The sequence below is a fragment of the Bufo gargarizans genome, chromosome 10, assembly GCF_014858855.1.
Source record: "Bufo gargarizans isolate SCDJY-AF-19 chromosome 10, ASM1485885v1, whole genome shotgun sequence".
NCBI lineage: Eukaryota > Metazoa > Chordata > Amphibia > Anura > Bufonidae > Bufo > Bufo gargarizans.
Window position 1 is genome coordinate 51692392 of NC_058089.1, and position 20942 is coordinate 51713333.

The window sequence follows — 20942 nt, forward strand, 5'->3', positions numbered from 1 at the left end:
GTCCGCTGGCTGGAGGTGTGTTTTTCTGGGCACATCGCCCAGTAACGCCGCCCCTGGGCACCTTCAGAAGGTAATTTGCATACGTTTAAAAAGTATTATTTTCATTATCTGGGCGAGGGACAGATAAGAGACAGGTATGATCGTAATGAGGGTTAAAGAGTCTATAACCTGATCTGAGCGGTCTAAAACGCTCAGATTAGGTGAAAGACTCCCTTTAAGGGGGTTTTCTGGTAAATAACCTATCCGCAGTATAGGTCATCATTATCGCATCGGCAGGGGTCCGAGTCCCAGCACCCCTGCCAATCAGCCGTTTCAGGGAGCCGCCGCAGCAGGCAGCTCTCCAGGCACAGCGTTGTACATAGTATAGTGGCTGTGCTTGGTATTGCAGCCCAGCCCTATTTACTTCAATGGGGCTGAGCTGAAGCCATGGCATTCATTGAGCACCCGACCTTTTCTAAAAGCTGATCGGCAGGGGCCCCGATAGGATAGGTCTTCAATATCTATTCCTGGATAACCTCTTTAATAAGTCTAACAGTATGAAAATTTTTTGTAAGACTGTTCACATGAGGGTCATTCAAAGTTTATATTCTGAACCATTTGCCTAATCAGGCCTCATGCACACAACCATATTTTCATTCCACGTCCGATCTGCATTTTTTTGCATATCGTGCGCGTGCCCATTCATTTCTATGAGGCCACAAAAAACGCACACATCCATGTACTGTCCGAATCTGTATGGCATTATGTCCGGCCCTGAAAAAAAATAGAACATGTCCTACTCTTGTCTGCTTTTGACCTTTCTACAATAGTGTGGGACATGCGAAACTGTGGGACACACACACGGCCGGTATTCATGTTTTACGGACAGCAAAATGGATATGGTTTTGTGCGCCAAATTTCCATAGATTTCTTTCAATTGAAATATGAAGTGGGCCTGGTGGCTAAATATCTTTATCCGATATTCGAGAATATGAACTTTTTGAACGACCCTTTAAATTGGAGGAGCCTCTGCCTGAAGTTCTCAAATTTGACATCAAGAATAACACAGCATGCAGATGATATTCTTGCCGACAAATGATAGGGACCCCAACAGACGCCATTATGAGTCAAGTGTCCCGGCTGCAGTTATAGACACTGAAGTGACGATACCAGTGTGAACACAGCCTTAGATAAACCTCATTTCTGTTGTGTGTTGCGATGTAGACAATAGATATTTTCCTTCCACTTGCAATGGCTGCATCCAGGTTCAGATATATGTAAGAGACTACAATAAAAGCATATTTAGCTGCATTCAGATACTACAAAGAAGGTAAAGATCTCATACTGACTTTTCCACTTCATGATTAAACAGCTTTATTTAAAATAGCTTTAGACCGCCTCTGAGCGATCCATTGGCGGCACGGCTCAAACGGTCCAAGTCCAGAGCCGCTGCAATGCTCATTCTGCTCAAGCGTCAGAAATACTATGGAGACTGTTCTTCACTTTGTTTAAGTTGATTTTCCAGGAGTTGAGAATATCGTACAACTGTTGCCACTGCTGCTTCCCGAAGGTCCTGTGTGTGCTGTGACTAGAGGAAATAAATAAGAATGTCAGTCCTACAATACGGCCGAGAGTGCTCTGCAATTATTCCAACTGCAGTTTAATCATTTCATCCTGTGCTGCCGGTTCCAGAGTACAATTCTCGTTTTTACAAGCCCAACTATAGAACGATGTGCGGGCTAATTAGCATTCAGGCCACTTTCACGGTCATTAAGTGAAATGTGCTGGAAAATAGGACACTTTCATTAAATAAGCTAATCACATTCAGCTCTGGGCTTTAATAAAATTATGATAAATAGGCAGCATTTAACTACAAGCACATGACGGGAACGGGCTCAAAATATTAAACAGATATATTATGTGAAATAATAATTAAAAAAAAGTCTAGATTGCACACTGCGGCCGGGAAATGATTGCCTTACCTCACAACAACTTTCTTCTGTGTCTGGTCAATTTTGCAGTACACCATCTTTGTTTTCACGGCTGGAATTATAAGCATGAGGACCACGTATGTTACAAAATAACAAGGTGTGAGGTACTGTATACGGCCTCGTGCACACGAGCGTATGTATTTTGCAGTCCTCAAAATACAGATACCGTTTGTTGCATCTGCATTTTTTGAGGACCTATTGACTTTAATGGGTATGTGGGTCCACATTTTGAGGACATGTTCTGTTTGCGTAATGGACACACAGATGCAAAAAGCACATGGATCATCCATATGCTTTCCGCATCCAGATGTCAGTTACGCAAAAAGACAGAATATGTCCGCAAAATGTTGACCACGGACCTATTGAAGTCAACGGGTCCGTAAAAAATAAATAAAAAATGCAGACGGCAGACGGACTGCATCCATAGTTGGCGGACCACAAAATGGATACTGTGTGTGCATGAGGCCTATATATGAGAACATACACTGTATATAGGAGACCGGGGGGCTTTCAGTCACAAGCCTTGATAGTGGTCAGCGCATATATGCCAAATGAAGTCCTGTACCTGTGGCAAATTCTCAAGTACCCCCTCCCCCTAAACAGTGTCAGCTATGGAGTAAGAGCCTCAGGACTCATACGTGTGGGAGTATTATGACTCTAATAGATTTGTATTATTACTATTACATTTTTTTTTTTACTTCAGCAAATGGCATTTATCATGTAGAGAAAGTGAATACAAGGCATTTACTAATGTATTGGGATTGTCCATATGTCCATATTGCCTCCTTTGCTGGCTGGATTCATATTTCCATCACATTATACACAGCTTATTTCCATGGTTACGAACTACCCTGCAATCCAGCAGTGGTCGTGCTTGCACACTATAGGAATAATCATCATCCTATGCACACTCCCACTGTCCTGGCCACCAGGGAGGCCTTTTCCAATAGTGTGCAAGCACGACCACTGCTGGATTGAAACAAGCCCTATACAATGTGATAGAAAAATGAATCAAGCCAGCAAATGGACAATCACAATACATTAGTAAGTGCCTTGTAGTAACTTTCTCTACAGGATAAATGCCATTAGCTGAAGTGAGAGAACCCATTTAAAGTCTAAACACTCCAGATAACAGCAGACTATTCACAACTCTCTTATACAAGAGTCATGGCATTAAAAAAACATTGCTATATATATACCATATATCAGATGCCGATAGCTTTATCACGCGGGTATGAAAATCCTACAAGGAGACATACCATCAATTACAAAGGCTTCCACATCATCCGCTCCAAGTTGCAGCTCCTGCTGAATAGTATCAAATGAAATCTCCTTGTTTTCCGCCGCCATTCCCATAAACGTTAGAAGCCGCATTTTTTCCGTGTTTTGCTCATGCGAGAGACCTAAAGAAAAATCAAATGTAGACCTGCTCATCCAAAAAGCTCTGATCACCATAATGCTGTTCTGTGTTGATTTTAAACGCTGGCTAACATGTAATTATATGAAACCACTTAGTCAGTTATGGGCCTCAGTAGTCACATTTGCATGACCAGCATGTGACCAGGGATTGGCTGAGCAGTCACGTTAACAAAGGATGTGACGTCATCAATTCTGGTCTGACAGGAACCAGACCCGCAGACTTGCTGATGTCTTAAAAGGGGTTCATCAGGGATTAAGAAAATGGAAATACTTAAATATTACTTTATTATAAATATTTTACAAAATACCTTTCATTAGTTATAATGGCTTGTTTTGTCTGGGAAGCAATCATCAGGAGAAGTAAAATGGCCGCCGTCCTGTTAGTACACACACAACCTCTTCTAATCACACAGGAGGACAAGTTACTTCACAACACTGACTTTAGTTGAATCTCTGTGAGACAAGAAGTAGAAGATCATCATCCCTGACCAGTAGAGCAGAGAGGAGGATGAGGCAGCTCTTTACTTCAGTGTTGTGAAGTAACTTGTCCTGCTGTGTGATTAGGACAGGTTTTGTGTGTACTAATAGGATGGAGGCCATTTTATTTCTCCTAATTAGAGATGAGCGAATCGACTTCGGATGAAACATCCGAAGTCTGTTCGCATAAAACTTTGTTCTAAAACTGTACGAAGCAGGAGCTCCGTACAGTATTTTTTTTTTTTAATCAGATACATTATTATTTTGTAAAAATAAATATCATTTTACAAAATTCTTGTGTCATATATTATGTTCAACACAGTGTAAAAATACTCATCGTACAAAACAGGATAGTCAATAAACAGGATCCGTAACATAAAGATCCAACAACCAAAATGCATGGGAATCCATACTGGTGAGTTATGCAATATGTAGAGCCATTGCGGCATCCTTATCTTAAGAAGATTACCTCTACCTATCATTGACAATTCCGTACAGTATTAGAATGTATTGGCTCTGATGAGCCGAAGTTCGGGAAATGTTTTTTTACGGTATAAATTAAATTTCTGAAGTTATTGTGCAAAGCCTCGCGAGACTTTGCGAAGTAATAACTTCGGCTCATCAAGCCAATACATTCTAATACTGTACAGAGCTCCTGCTCCGTACAGTATTAGAACAAAGTTTTATGTGACTTGACTTCCCATGTTTCATCAGAAGTCGATTCGTTCATCTCTACTCCTAATGATTGCTCCCTAGACAAGATAAGTCATTATAACTAATGAAAGGTATATGGGAATATATTTATGATAAAGTGAAATTTAAGTATTTTCAATAATTTTATTTTCTTAATTCCCTGAGAACCTCTTTAATGAACTTAAAGACTTAAAGGTTTAATTCACCTGCTGAAGGCAAAGCATGACCTTCAAGGCCAGTATCAACAATCAAACCCTGTAAGTGATATATTCTAACTTAGGTCTAAACAGTGAGATACATCATCTGGCAGGGGTAATATCCAACCTAGGCTCTTATCAGAGTCTAAGGTTGACTCTTTGTTTTTTTGCTATGTAACCAGGGTAAGTGCAAAGTGGCTACCATTCTGCCTTCGTGATCTGTACATGCCAGTAGGTCAAGAATAAAAATGTGGAGGGATGTCAGTGCTTTTGCTGTCAGTATATACACAATTACCACCGATTTATTTTTTTTAGTTTTTTTTTTTTACAATATTAGGACACTACATTACAAGGACAAAATTAGGGTAAAATTCCGGGATTCTGGTGTCTGATACCTTCAATCCCATAGGATTAGATGGGGTCATTTATCAAACTGGTGTAAAGTAGAACTGGCTTAGTTGCCCATAGCAACCAATCAGATTCCACCTTTCATTTTTGACAGCTCCTTTGGAAAAGAAAAGGTGGAATCCGATTGGTTGCCATGGGCAACTAAGCCAGTTCTACTTTATACCTGTTTGATAAATGACCTCCACAATTTGTAATGTGTAGCTGGACTATGTGAGGTCAGAGCAGCCAACACGCACGTGTATGTAGTTCTAGGCTGAGAAATCTCCACGGCAGAGTAATGTCAAGCTACAAAATTCCTTTATTCTTATTTGTGTCATCTATGACATCTGTAATATCGCTCCTCATTTGTTAAACCATTTGCTTGTAAAAGGAAATACCGGTATATACTGTACTGCATAAAACAAAGGGGTTTATCACATTACATGCTTTGTCACTAATTAGGTGTATAATTAGCTGTAATTACAGCAGGGGAGCAGACAGCCTATCAAACAAAAAAATTAAAGCAGCCAAAAGGCCTTTGGTCAAGTATCTCAAAAGTATAAAAATCAATTAGTACAAATTAACATAATTAACAAAGGAAGGCTGATTGACTTTGTAAAACAGGCCCGATGCTTGCAAGCAAATATTAGGTGAACATGAGAGGGCGATCCGGATGACAAATTGTAACACTAGAATTTTAATTAGTAATCAAGGAATCAGCACATTCTTGCCAGAGAACTAACACAAATCAAATTAGATGCCGTCTAAAATAAACTTCCCAGTACAATTAACGTCACCCAGCGCTCGGCAATACCCTGCTATCTTGGGAATCTGTGAGACTTACTGCAAAGTCATCAGTTCTTTAAGGACTGCTTACAGTGGCTAGGACTGCTGTCTGCACTGGGGTTCTGCACGGGAATCCAATAAACTATAACATCTGCATGGAGTCTGTATGCTCTCCCCATGTTTGCATGAAGGCCCTCTGGGGTACAGACAGGTGTAATTGGCATGTGTGTGTCGCTGAGAAAAAAACCCCTGATAAATTTTAATAAAATTTAAGTACACTGAATCTTTCCCCATGAAACTATATAGCAATATGTTCAGCAACTCCTGCTCTACGACCAGACTTCCTCTGTGCTCCTACAGAATTTTGGGTTCTATGTAATTTACAACTACATAAATTCTGTACTTTAATCACTTCCCTACCATCGTATTACAATATACCTTGGTAGTAAGGTCTTTAAAAATGGCGCTCGCTCCAGAGCAATGCGGGCCCATAGCTATCAGCCTGCTGTTTCGCACAGCAGACACCCAGGGCTAATATCTGCGATTGGCGTTAACGCTGATCACAGACTTTTAACCACTCAGATGCCATGGTCAAATGTGACCACAACATCTGATCAGTAAAAAAACAGGAATAACACACTTCCGGGGCAGGAACGCCTTCCCCTGGCTGAGCTTCCTTAGTAGTAATAGGCCAAAGCCTGTACAAAGCTTCTAAGCCTTTTATTGGCATTTTCCAATGTCGGCCAACAGGTGGCAGCACTGCACTGGAATATACTAAAGTTTGTATTCACTAATGAATACAAATCCATTAGAGCAGTGTTTCCCAACCAGTGTGCCTCCAGCTGTTACAAAACTACAACTCCCAGCTGTCCGGGCATGCTGGGAGTTGTAGTTTTGCAACAGCTGGAGGCACACTGGTTGGGAAACACTGCATTAGTGAATATAAATGGCAATCTACCTACAAAAAAAAAAAAAAGTAAGACTTCAAATCACTCCTTTTCCCCAAAATTAAAAATAAACAATAAAAAAATAAACATCATATGCATCTGAAAATGCCCATACCATTAAAATACAACAATATTTATCTGCAATATCAATTTAGAAAATACAACTTGTCCCGCAAAAAAAAAAAAAAAAAAAAACAAGCCATCGTGTGGCTATGTGAAGGGAAAAATAAATTTATGGCTCAGAAAAGGCAGGGAGAAAAAAACAAACGCAAAAAGTGAAAATCGCCCCCATAATGAAGCAGTTAACCAACATAAAAATGTGATGTTTACTCCATACAGCAAAAGTACATCACAAAAAAGTGCAGTATACAGACTGTACTGTAATAAACCCATCAAGCAAACATATACTAAGTGCTTGTGTGCTTTTAGCATGTCTGACAGGTTTACATCTGGACGCACAGTTATGGGGTAATGTATAGAGAAGCCTCATTCCCTCATACAGGATCTGTGCGTTATGTAACACGTGTACATACAATCCAGGACTGTGTAGATGGAACGAAATTTGCTGTCAGGCGTAGTTGTCAGAACCGTAGTGTATTTATTCTGGTAATGCGTCATTTACCTTGTCTGGCATTGGCTCTGACCCCTTTCCACAGAAAGGTAGCGGAGTGGCAGAATGGACGGGGGAAATGGGAAGGGGGGGTAGATTCAATATGGAAAATGTAATTGTAGTGCGCTCAATGGCTGATGGACCTGTGCACTTTTGAAACAGTCAATTACACATTAATGGGGGAGCGGCACAGTGTTAATGACTACTCCCTTTTCGCTTGGTCTGTAAATAAAGAGGCTGCTGACATTAACATTCCATCACACGGACACATACTAGGGAGCAAATTAACAGCACCGGACTGGATCGCCAAGGTTTGCAGGACCTCAGTCCAGTTTTCTGTTTTCCTTACAAGTCTTTTGACATTTCTCTTAAAGGGGTTCTGCAGTTTGTTTAAACTGATGATCTATCCTCTGGATAGATTATCAGCATCTGATCAGCGGGGGTCCAACACCCGGGACCCCCGCCAATCAGATGCTGATGATCTATTTCAGAGGATAGATCATCAGTTTAAAAAAACTGCAGAACCCCTTAAATCCCCCAAGGCTGCATGAAGATCAAAAATGTGGAGGCCCCAGCCTTTTGCCATTAGCATCAATGGCCAAAAAGAGCTTACAATCATTGCTGGGTCCTAATTCTTGTATCCAACATCCTAAACTTCAGTGAATGCAGATGGGCCATGGAGACACTGTGCAACAGGCTTTAAAGTAGTTTCTAGGAGTTAAATATTGATGACCTATCCTCAGGTTAGGGCATCAATATCTGATTGATGGGGGAAACTGACTCCCAGGACCTCCACCGATCAGTTGTCTGAAGGGACTGTGGTGCTGGGGCCTCTTCATAGTATACCAGTATACCATTGAGCATACTGGTCCCACTGAATCACCCTGACTACAAACTGTAAGAACAAGGCAATTTTTAGCAAGATTTTTCTTGCTAAAAATTGCGCCTTATGGTCCCAAGATACAGTATATTGATATTGTTACTTCAGTCATCAATTTACTTACCCAGTGAGTCAATGAAATCTTTGTTATTCTGGTAAAACTTGACATATGAAGAAAGCTTGGCGCTCACGAATATCGTCAGGAGCTTTAAACACAAACGGGACATAATTTCAATTTTGCCAGAAAGAACTAAAAAGCATCAAGTACGGTATGTGTCTTTTCATCGCCCACATAATCACACGTTGTGCACTTTCCATATGATTCTGTTCGAGAAGTTATTTCTCCCATTAGACAAAACCGTGAATTAGAACAATTACATCCAGACCTGAAGCCCGTGTAAACTGAAGATGGTACAAGACTACCTAAGTGATCATCCCAAGAAAGTATCACCCATCTACAGGACAGATTGTTGTGGGGTCCTACCTAGCAGTCCTGAGAACGAGAGGCCAGAGTCCCCTCTTTGAATGCAGCAGCAGTGCACACGTAGGTGACCACCGCCTTCACATCTCTGGGTCTGAGAGCACTGTCTACATCACTGCCATTGAAGTAAATGGAGCAGTGGACCTACATGTTTATTACCATTTATTCAAAGAGGGGACTCCTCGTTCTTGGGACTACTGGGGTTCCCAGCTGTTGGACCCCTGCAATACAACAATTATTACCTATCCTGCGGATAGGTAACAATTGCTTTTTAATATAATAATTTGTATATAATAATATTATTAGAAAACCAAAATTCTACTTACATCATGAATGAGCTCGCCTTCTAAAAATTTCACTGGTTTTAAAGCAAGAAGGTGATCGAGTAAGAATGTCTTGGGATCTTTTAATGCTCTCACGATGCACCTAAGTCAAAGAAAAATAAGGGAGTCAAATCATTTAATGGTAGGTTCACAACTTCCCTGCCAAAAAAAAAAAAAAGGTTAAAACTAATAAAACATGCTTCAAGAGGTAGTATAGTAAGTTATCCTATGCTGGCTATCCTGAGCTTCTGTTCCATACTGGTATGTCTTTACCGGCATATGATCTAATCATGGAAAGTCATCAAACAAGTCTATATATATTATACAATGGCAATGACCTATTAACTACTCAAGCTTTTCTTCTGAATAGTAGGAGCTCACGGCTGTATACCAAGACTGAAATACTGGACATCCAGAATAAGCAAAAAAATGGGTGGATTTAAGGGGTGTTCCACATCTTATATTATATAGTTAGGCTATGCTGTAACATCCTATTCTGTTGGGGGTCCAATGTCCGCAGATCCAGAGAACAAAAAGCACAGTGGCCTCTTTGGGGTTATTCCTGCACACCAGGACCCCACTCAACCCTGTGCAGGCAGTGGTATTGCAGTTTACTACAGAGCTGGCAAATGGGGATGCTGTTGTGTGTATCTATCTCTGCAGCTTCTTAAAGATCAAGGATCTAGATCAGGCATGCTCAACCTGAGGCCCTCCAGGTGTTGCAAAACTACAACTCCTAGCATGCCTGAACAGCCTACAGTTATCAGCCTACAGCAGGGAATTGTGGGAGTTGTAGTTTTACAACAGCTGGAGGGCCGCAGGTTGAGCATGCCTGATCTAGATAATCAGATGCCCATTTAATGGCATATCCTAGTGGAAATATTTTTAGCAAAAGCTGCAACTTTCAGGATTCATGTGCGGAGAATCCGCACTGAAATCCGCAGGTGTTTGCAGGCAAATCCGTGCAGTCAATCCGGATATTCCTAAGTGAATGGAAAAAATCCGGTCAGGAAAAATAAAATAAATTGACTTGCTGCGGATTTTAAAATCCGCTCCGCAGGTCAAAATCTGCTTGGAAAAAATCTGCATCGTGTGCACTGAGAATTTCAAATTCTCATAGAATACAATGTACATGACTTACTGTGCGGATTTTCCACACGCAATCCTGATCGTGTGCATTTAGCCTAAAGAGTAACTAAACCTTTATATTAAGTTGCAATATATATGTTGTCCCTAATGCCCCATTTCTAATATACTTTATAAAATTTTGTATTTTTATTATACTTTTACTTCCCAAAAGCGCACCATTCACTGTGCACTTAAAACTCTGTTCTCTATACACCGCTGTACACATTTCATCAACGGGGCCGCAGTAGTGCTGTGAATATGGGCAGGAGCGCATATTGCTGCTCCTGCCTGTGCTCCCCGGAGGATTACCAACTCCTGGTATAGCACATGGGTACCCTGTACCCATGTACTATGCCAGGATTAGCTTAGCGGAGCAGGCCAAAGCTAAGGCTACTTTCACACTAGCGTTTTTGCTGGATCCGGCTTCCATTACTGATATAACAACGATCTGCATCCATCATGAACAGATTCGTTTGTATTATCTTCAACATTGCCAAGACGGACCCGTCATGATCTCCATTAAAAGTCACTGGAGGATGGATCAGTTTTCGATTGTGGCAGAGAAACCAGATCCGTCCCCACATCCCAGGACGGAAAGCAAAATGCAGCATGTTGCGGTTTGGGAACGCAACTAAACGGAACGGAATACATTTTGGAGCATGCCGATCTGTTCAGTTTTGTCCCCATTGACATTAATAGGGACAAAACTGAAGCTTTTTTTTCCGGTATTGAGCCCCTATGACAGATCTCAATAACGGAAAACGCTAGTGTGAAAGTAGCCCAATTCTGGCATATTACATGGGTACAGGGTACCCATGTGCTATACTAGGAGTTAGTAATCCTCTGGGGAGCACGGGCAGCAATATGAGCTGCTGCCCGTACTCACAGCACTGCTGCAGCCCCATTCATAAAATTTTTATCCGTACACCGCTGAACTGAGTTTTAAGCGCACAGTGAATGGTGCGCTTTAGGGAAGTAAAAGTATAATAAAAATACAAAATTGATTAAAAAAGTATATTAGAAATAGTTTTATTATGGCATTAGGAACAACATATTAAAACTTCATATACTCGTTAATGTGTGAGCAGCCCAAGATAATGCAGGGAGGACAGAATGGACAATTTGGTTAAAGGGGTTGTCCCACAAAAAATATTCTGTAGTTTTCATACCAGCTCCTGGATTTAAATACATGTAATTAAAAATGTTATATAGACACCGAGTTATTCACCTAAATGTATCTGCATAGCGCCACCTGCTGTGTTTTTTTTTTTCCCTTACTGCTCTGTCCACCTCGCTGAGGTGGACCCACATGCTTAGTTCCATTCTTCAACTGCCTCCTGAGCTGTGATAGCAAGAGAGCTACAGTGGAAGGGACACGCCCCAAGCTTGCAGCAGAAAGTACACACCCCTGAGCTGCTAGCGTGATATCAATCTGACAGAGCAATTAAAGAATGGGGAGATCTCTGGATCCATGTGAGGTACAGGGCTGGTTCTAGCTTTGTTAGAAAGAGATTTTCGTGAACTATATGATTGCTGAAATGTATTTTTTACATTAATTATGGGAGAACCTCATTAATATTCTACCTGTGTGCATCGACGCGGGCCTGAGAGGCGTTATCGTCTGTGTAACTTCCCAGCAGCTCCACCATCACTTTAGCTGCCTCCTCACTGTAAAGAAAAGATAGAAATCAGCGATCAAGTGTGTACACAAGTACAATTGTAAAAGGAGGGCGACGTGAAGAAATCCAAATTATCACAGGAACAAAGGACTCTAAAGGGAGATGACACATGGGGTGAACAGTAGAGATAGGGCTGGGCGATTAGGCAAAAAAAATTATCTTGATTATTTCAACTTTATAGACGATTATCAATTATAATCTTTTTTTTTGCTAAATCAACTAAAACATGCTGAAAACACAAACTCACAATTTTCTTTATATAAATAACATTTTAATATATTTTAGGCAACTTTTCCATTGCATCAAACAGGTTCAGTCTGTACACATGCTATGGTAAAACAATGCTACAGCATTTTATGTATTATTTATTTTATGCACTTATATAACGGTACTATACTGCAGCGCTTTACAGACATTAGCATCACACTGTCCCCAATGGAGCTCACAATCTAACATCCCTATCAGTATGTTATTGGAGTGTGGGAGGAAACCCACGCAAACACAGAGAGAAGATACAAACTCCGTGCAGATGTTTTGTCCTTGGTCGGATTCGAAACTAGGACCCCAGCGCTGCAAGGCACCAGTGCTAACCACTGAGCTGCACCATATCTGCTTTTATGAATGACACCCCGTGCAGACAGCGGAGCGCCCAGCTTTGACAATGACAGCACTGCTCTGACTAGGTACCACGAAAAACTCGTGCAACAGAATGAAATTAAAGGGGGTTTCCAAGGCTTTGCAAGTGATGGCCTATCCTCAGAATAGGCCATGAATATCAGATCTGTGGAAGTCCACCTCCCATCAACCCTGCCAGTCAGGGTGAGCACCGCGGCCTCTTCCAAGGCCAACGACATTACGTTCATCGGTCACGTGGACTAGGCGCAGTTCAGTCCCATTCAACTTAATGGGGCTGAGCTGCAATACCAAGCACAGCCGCTAAACAATGTATCTGACAAAGGGGACAGACTGCCCCCAAAACGTATCATACATGGATTTAATTTATTTTAACGTTTTAATAAAATATTATCTCTGAGGACCCTGCCTTCATGCCTCCCTTTAGATCACTATTCCGATTTCCGAGGCACCATGTAAGGCACCAGCTACCGGGATCACAAGTAAAAGTAGTGCAGGTGTTTGTACAACTCAATCTGGTGAGTGTATTCCTGTTCAATACCATTTTAATGGTTAGGAGGGTTTACACTATGGAGCGCCTTGGATTTTATATTTTTTTACCGAGTATCCAATGGACGGCACTGTGCTTGGTAAGCTGCGGCGTTCACCAGAGCGCAGTACCTTTCTCAAACAGCTGATCAGCAAGGGCGCCAGGTGTCAGACCCCCGCCAATCTGATATCGATGACCTATTCTAAGGATAGGTGTTTAATATCCAACACCCAAAAAACTTCTGCTAGACAGAAACAAGGTGATTGAGGCAGCGATGACACCTACTGCTACTCCATATATAAAGAACGACAGATAAGAATATGCTTTATCTTTTAATAGCTGTTGAAAAAAAAAAAAAAAACATTCAATGGTCAGTTCTCTATGCCTGGTATGGTACTGCGGCCTACAAGGAAGGGAATAATGGAGGTAATTGATCAATAGCTTTGCTCCATAACACTGAATTACAAAAGGCGCAAATTTAGACGCAGGCCACATTCGCACAAAAACCGGTTACTTTTGGTTGTTTTGGCTTCTCTCAGCACTTTTTTCAAAAACAATTCATGGTTTAGCAGAAGGGGGCATGGCCTCCTGCAGAAATTGGTGTAAATTAATAGTGTGAATCTATACCAGCTCATAACTGGCATAGATCTGATTTTATTGTGCACGATCAGGCAAAGATATAACTACTTTATTGAGAGGCCTCTTGTCCCATCTCACTCCAGTGCACCTTAGACAAGGATGGGCAGATGTATGGGCTTAGTAAATTCCCCTCAGTGTCACACTGGCAACCTTTAGCCCTGGGGTCAAGTAAAAAAAATAAACCCAGACCATACTGACCCCATGGCATGAGATTTTTTAAAAGTGCAAGTGAGACTGGGGTTAAAGGCGGACTATCACAACCTTTTGTTGAGACACAGGGTTTTTCTGCATACAATAAAAAACCGTGGGAATTTTATGCCACTGTCAAACAATACAATATCAATTTAATAGTGGTAAAAAAAAATGTGACTGTGTAGAAGATTAAAGGACTTCTGTCAGCCCACTAAACCGTTTTTTTTTTTTTGTTTACTAATAATCCCTATACTGCGAGCTCCCTATACATAAGTTAAATAATCATTTTGGTTCAGTAGAATTTGATAAAAAGCTATTTTTAAAATATGTAAATTACCTTGCTACCAGCAAGTAGGGCGGCTACTTGCTGGTAGCAGCCGCATCCTCCGATCCTAATGACGCCCCCTCCGCTGTGTGATTGACAGGGCCAGGGAACGGAATCGTTCTCTGCTGGCCCTGCCTGTTTGCATTCAAAATCCGGCCGTACCTCTCTTGAATCTGCGCAGGCGCACTGAGAGGCGGCCGCTCGCTCGACCGCTCCATCCTCAATGCGCCTGCGCCGGGTGCAGATGTGACGTCATCGGCGCAGGCGCATTGAGGATGGAGCGCCGAGCGAGCGGCCGCCTCTCAGTGCGCCTGCGCAGATTGAAGAGAGGTACGGCCGCAGCGCAGGCACCGGATTTTGAATGCAAACAGGCAGGGCCAGCAGAGAACGATTCCGTTCCCTGGCCCTGTCAATCACAATGCGGAGGGGGCGTCATTAGGATCGGAGGATGCGGCTGCTACCAGCAAGTAGCCGCCCTACTTGCTGGTAGCAAGGTAATTTACATATTTTAAAAATAGCTTTTTATCAAATTCTACTGAACCAAAATGATTATTTAACTTATGTATGCACAGCTCGCAGTATAGGGATTATTAGTAAACAAAAAAAAAAACGGTTTAGTGGGCTGACAGAAGCCCTTTAAAGTCAACCACACACAAGACAGCTGTAGGTGGAAACAAATATCTACACCAAACAACCAAATTTCATCAATGTCATGAAACTGAACAGCCCCTTTAAATACCAGGAAAAAAAAAAGGACTGAGCATGGTGAAAACCAACATGCCTGATGGTTCTGAACCATGACATCTGCTGTCATAAAGCTCCCATAACACTGTCAGCTTATCCCGCCAAAATTGACAGGTTCAGCACACGTTATGTCTATAGTTCGCTTTAAACTAAACTTAAGCAGAGGCTTAAAGGGGTTGTCCCACCATAATACTTTGCAGTTTTCAAACCAGAACCTGTATCTGAATACTTTTGTAATTGAATGTAATTCAAAATTTTGTACAGCCACTAAGTTATTCAATAAAATGTATCTGTACAGCGCCACCTGCTGTTCTGTTTTTTCGTATTTCTCTGTTCACCTCAATGAGGTGGACGCACATGCTTATTATTATTATTTATTATTAAAGCGCCATTCATTCCATAGCGCTGTACATATGATAAGGGGTGCACATACATAATACAGACAATTGCACTAATCATAAACAAGATGAGTTACAAACTGGTACAGAAGGAGAGAGGGCCCTGCCCGTGAGTTCCAGCACAAAGGACAAGATCTCTGAGCTGCGTTAGGGAGATAGCTACAGCAGAAAGGACACGCCCCCTGAGCTGCAGCAGAAAGGACACGTCCCCTGAGCTGCCAGCCTGAAATAAATCTACCAGAGCAATAGGAGCAATGAATGAGGAGATCTCTGGTTCCATGTAAGGTACAGGGCTGGTTATAGTGTTGTTAGAAAGAAATCATCAAGGACTATATGATGCCCGATGTTCATTTTTTTTTACAGTAATCAAGGGACAGCCCCTTTAATTAAACAGGAAAACCAGCTACCTCCCCACCACCATCCGCAGATTATGTACCTCTTTTTGCAGTCCACAAGTGCCTCATAGAGCAGTCGGAGTAGAATGTGCTTCTTCTCTGTGCTGAGGTTCCAGTCAACGATCCATTTTCGAACCTGAAATATATTTTAAAAAGCAGTAAGATAAATGCAGCGCCGATGATAAAGGTTTGTACACATGTTACTACAGGCAGAGGGCACTCACCTGGTCAAGATCTGTTGGAATGTATACTATAGCTCCGCAGGTAGCTGCCACCTTAACGAGGGCGCAGTACACTGTGTACCTGACTGGGGTACTCTTATCCATGCCATGGAACAGATTGCTCAGCCTATGGAAAAAACATACCCAATAACATTATAAAACCTGATAATGAAGCATGAACAGGATGACAAAGGATCAGAATCAGTGCTACCTGCAAAACAGCCACAACTGAAAGTGACAAGATTTTAGGTTTTTTTTGTTGTGATTTTTCTTAAAGGTTATGGGCCCTGATTGATCATGCCTTCACTCGAGAATTCTGGCATCAAAAAGTTGCAAAATATAGCTTTTGTGACTTTTTACACTCATTTGCGCAAAAAAATTGAGACTTTTTGCATTTGTACACCACTCAATACAGTTTTGTAATAATGGTGGAAAAGTGGGTGTGGTTAGTTATGTTAATGAGTTTCACTCCAGATTTATCATTGCAAGTTTTTTTTAAAGTTGCAATCTCACTCCAGGAGGAGGGTGGAGTAGGAAAACCGGAGGAGCGTCTCTAGATAGAAGTGCTAGGTTTAAGGACAAGCCAAATGTATCCAACAACCTGTGACATTTGATAAATGTGGCACAAAGTATTCCAACACAGACTCAAGCAAAACGGACTTCAAATATTCTACTCATGATAAATTCCCCCCTATGTACACCTTTGGTGCATTTCTTTATGATTGCATTTCACTCATTTTGGGCTAAAAGTCATTATTTCAATTGGTCTCTATTAAAAATTTTCAGTAGTTTGTGCGATACGAGGGGTACAAAAAAACTGTCTATTTGCAGACTGTGCCTCCTGAGTGTGAAGCCTTATCTCTGATCTCCTGACCTCAAACACTCTAATGGTCCCTTTCGTGTTTACACAGCGTGATCTGCCACTGAGAAACGATGATCTTTTGTGCTGCACAGAAGATACAATTACATGATGAGCGAGCGTTTTGCCGGTTCATCAGGTAATCGGCGGTGCATTTACACTGCCAGAAAAATCGCTATTTACACCTTAGGGGGCCCATTTTTTATTATTGCATTTTACTCATTTTGGGCTGAAAATCTATTTTTCAATTTGCCTTTATTCAAAATATTGAGCCGTTCTGTGACAAAGGGTTAACTGTTTGTCTAGCTGCCTGAATCATACTTTCACTTTGTGCCTGTCCTCTAATAACCCTTATCTCTAAATTACTTACAGGTCATAAACACTTATTTAAGCCACGTTCTTATCAGTAAGATAAGGACTGAGCTAGAACAAGTGTTTATAATGTCAGAGATAAGGAGCCATCAGTTGAGCTGCCTGATGGGAAACAAAAACACAGAGCATGCTTCTACAGAATCTTAAGGCTGTACAGAGAAAGGGGCTCAATATTTACCAATATTTACCAATTAAAAAAAATTAGTACAATACAATAATAAAAATAAAAAAATTGTCCCCCAACAGTGTACATAGCCTTTCAAGGGTTCTGCCGCTGCACAGGAGGTCTCTATTTTACTGCAGATCCTGCACATACTGACATGGGATGTTACCGCGACCAGAGGGTGCCACAACTCCAGTGCTCAACAAAATGACAGGAGGGCCAAGAACCATCAACTAAACAGGAAATCATTAGTTCATAATTGCCATTAACCAAGCCATGTATATGACCACCGGAGACTGGGAAGAGGTTACTCACAGCTGCAGCCTTAAAGATGGCCGTTCACCTTCCCGAAATTTGACAAGTTTCTCGCATAGGCTTTCGATGAGAGCTTCCTGCTTGTCTGGCTCCAATATCAGTAACAGAGAGACCACGCTGTTCATAACGCTCTCCACATCTGTGAAAAAGACATCAGGGCAGTCATCAGATGGCACACGAGATGTTACATACAACTACCAGCGTCCTCTGTAAGAGACGACTGCCGCCATACCTTTATCATCCTCCTTCAGGCAGACATCACAGGCTTCAATAATTTGGGCCAGGTCGATGTGAAGACCCCCCTCTGAATTCTCCTCAGAGATCTCTGCGCCTTTAGATTTCAAATATGCACGAAGCTCAGCTGCCTGGAAAAATATTTTTTTTTTTTTAGAGGAAACCACAAACCATTATCACCACAGAGCAGTTGGCAGCGGGACTGATACAGCAACTTCCACAGTAGCCGTGCACTGAAGACATTTGATATTCCAGGTTTTTTCTTTTTATGTCCCCAATGTTTCCATTGATACTTATTAAAAGTTACCTACCGGGCCATCACTGTGCTCCCCAGTTAAATTTTATGCTCCTGGCGACTCTTGAATCACGTGCCGCACACTGTGGGGGGTTACAACCCACAATGAACGTGTTAGCCATCACTGACGACACATTCATTGCCTGCCCCCGGCGCTCCATGATCTCAGTGCATGCCAAAGAAGTGCTGCCCCTTACCAACACTCTACCCCTTTCCCCATGACGTGACTGCTGCAGGCAATCATTGGCAGTAGCAGTGACACATCAACACCACTGAGGTCAATACTCTGGCCACTGATTGGCTGCAGTGATCACATGATATAATGTTGACGTGCCACCTCGGAAGCCAGTTAAACAGATGGGGACTCGGAGAGCATTCCGGTTAGAGCTGTTAAAGCTATAACTATTAGATCGGTGGTCCTACTACTGATAACAAGGGCCACATAACCCGTGAAATCACCCCGAAATGGACATAGCAGCTGGTCAAAAAATGTGCACTGCTGCTCCATTACTTTCTATGGGAGAGCCCGAGATACAGCGCTCTACCATTTCCGGAATTCCCATAGAAATTAATGTAGTGGGGTCGTGCATTTCCGACCAGCCAATCCAACTATTTCATGAGGGCTCCACAGGACCCTGGTGCCCAGTAGAGGCCCAGCGGTAGGATAGGGGATAACTGTGAGTAACCAGAATACCCCTTTAATGTGGTCTGTGGGCCCTTCATGCTCATGACTGGACTCCTGACTCCAACCTCTATAGGTTTAAGGCTACTTTCACATCTGCGTTTTTGCTGGATATGTCATGGATCAGCAAAAACGTTCCGTTAGGATATTACAACCGTCTGCATTCGTTATGAACGGATCCGGTTGTATCATCTCTAAAATAGCCATGACTGACCAGTCTCTAAAATCATTGTTAGTCAATGGAGGACGGATCAGTTTTCTTTTTTGTCAGAGAAAACGGATCCGTCTCCATTGACTTATATTGTGAATAATGACGGATCCGTCTTGCTCCGCATCACAGGACGCACTCAAAAACGCTGCTTGCGGCACTTTTGTGTGCGTCATGGGAACGGAATGCATTCTGGTGACTCAGTTTCCTTCAGATCAGTTTTGTCCCCATTGACAATGAATGGGGACAAAACTGAAGAGTTTTCCTCTGGTATTGAAATCCTATGATGGAACTCAATAGCGGAAGGTGAAAGCGCAGATGTGAAAATAGCCTAACTGTCCTTTGTTGCACTGATGTGACCACGCTCGGGCCATAACCCATTCCAACCTCTAAGGCTACTTTTCACACCTGCGTTTTACTTTCCGGTATTGAGATCCGTCATAGGGTCTCAATAGTGGGGAAGGGGGGGGGGGGAACGCTTCAGTTTTGTCCCCATTCACTGTCAATGGGGGAAAAAACTGAACTGAAGGGACCAGAGTCACCAGAATGCATTCCGTTCCCAGGACGGACACAAGCAGCGTTTAAGAGTGCGTCATGGGACACTGATCAAGACGGTTCCGGCACAAGACACAATGTAAATCAATGGTTCTGGATCCGTTTTTTCAGACACAAAATAAAACAGATCCGGCGCCCATTGACTTAGTGCCGAAGTCTTGTTCATTCAGAAGATAACACAACCGGATCGGTTCTGAATGGGTGCAGACGGTTGTATTATTGACTGGATGCGTTTTCGCTGATCCCCTGACCGGCGCAGATGTGACAGTAGCCCAATGGAAACACTTCTGGACAGAACATAGTGGGCAGTAGAGAATTTTTGGGTGGGTTTTCCTATTAAAGGCCCAGATAACATTAGGTTGATCCATATGATATCTGTACATAACCTGATTTGCCTCGAGTCCTGGCCAATCGCTCTCAATTCATTAGAAGTCAATGTAAATGTGGACTATGGTGGTCACACACGATGTACATTGAGCTCTATAGCGGTATAATGGGGGCACCATGCATCACTATGAGGATACAGTGACACTAGTGGAAGGGAAAAGTGGGAGCCACTGTAACCAATCAGGACCCCGCTGTCATTTTCCTGAGAGCTTCTGAAAATGAGAGCTGGAATCTGATTGGTCACTGAGGAGTTACCCATAGCAACCAATCAGAGCCCAGTTCATTGAATCCCAAGGCGATAACTGGTTGCTAGGGACAACTGCACCAATTATCTGCAGCACTGAAGGGGAATGGAATCTTCAGTTCTCCGTATGCTGCAGCACCAAAGGTCCCAGAAACCCCTCAGCTGGGGCACTATTCAGCCCAGCGTCCTATCTCCTCACGAGGAGCTGACACCTGACACACGCCCGTATCCCCTCACCTGATCCTCCTCGGACACATCTATAAAAGCCGGGACACTCATGGCTGTACGGCCTTCTAGCGCACGCCGCCTAGCTACCGGAAAAGGGAAAGGAGCCGGCGATCACTTCCGGGTCAGGGCTAGAACGCGTGACGTCAGGAGAGCGGCGATGTAGGGCGAGCATGCGCGGTGCGGTGAACGGCGAGTGTCGCTATACAGGGGAGGCGCAGCCATTTTGTTGGTTTGAGTACTTTGAGCTGCTTCTCTAAGGTAGTAGCATACACACTTGTGTTAACAAATTATATTTACCAAGATAAAGTACATCACTCAGTGATCTGCTCTCTAGTCTAGATGTTGCA

General features: G+C 42.4%; 1 protein-coding gene across 1 annotated transcript; it reads right to left on the minus strand.

Moving 5' to 3' along the window:
- Nucleotides 1–212: 212 nt before the first annotated feature.
- On the minus strand, nucleotides 213–20730 carry EIF3M (eukaryotic translation initiation factor 3 subunit M). Its single transcript, XM_044270497.1, has 11 exons — nucleotides 20605–20730; nucleotides 17995–18127; nucleotides 17763–17901; nucleotides 16057–16180; nucleotides 15874–15968; nucleotides 11883–11966; nucleotides 9174–9273; nucleotides 8491–8572; nucleotides 3230–3373; nucleotides 1962–2022; nucleotides 213–1567 (listed from the first exon to the last, which is right to left on the minus strand). The coding sequence occupies exons 1-11, from the start codon at nucleotides 20644–20646 to the stop codon at nucleotides 1447–1449; spliced, it is 1125 nt and encodes a 374-aa protein (XP_044126432.1). The 5' UTR covers nucleotides 20647–20730; the 3' UTR covers nucleotides 213–1446.
- Between the last annotated feature and the right edge of the window lie 212 nt (nucleotides 20731–20942).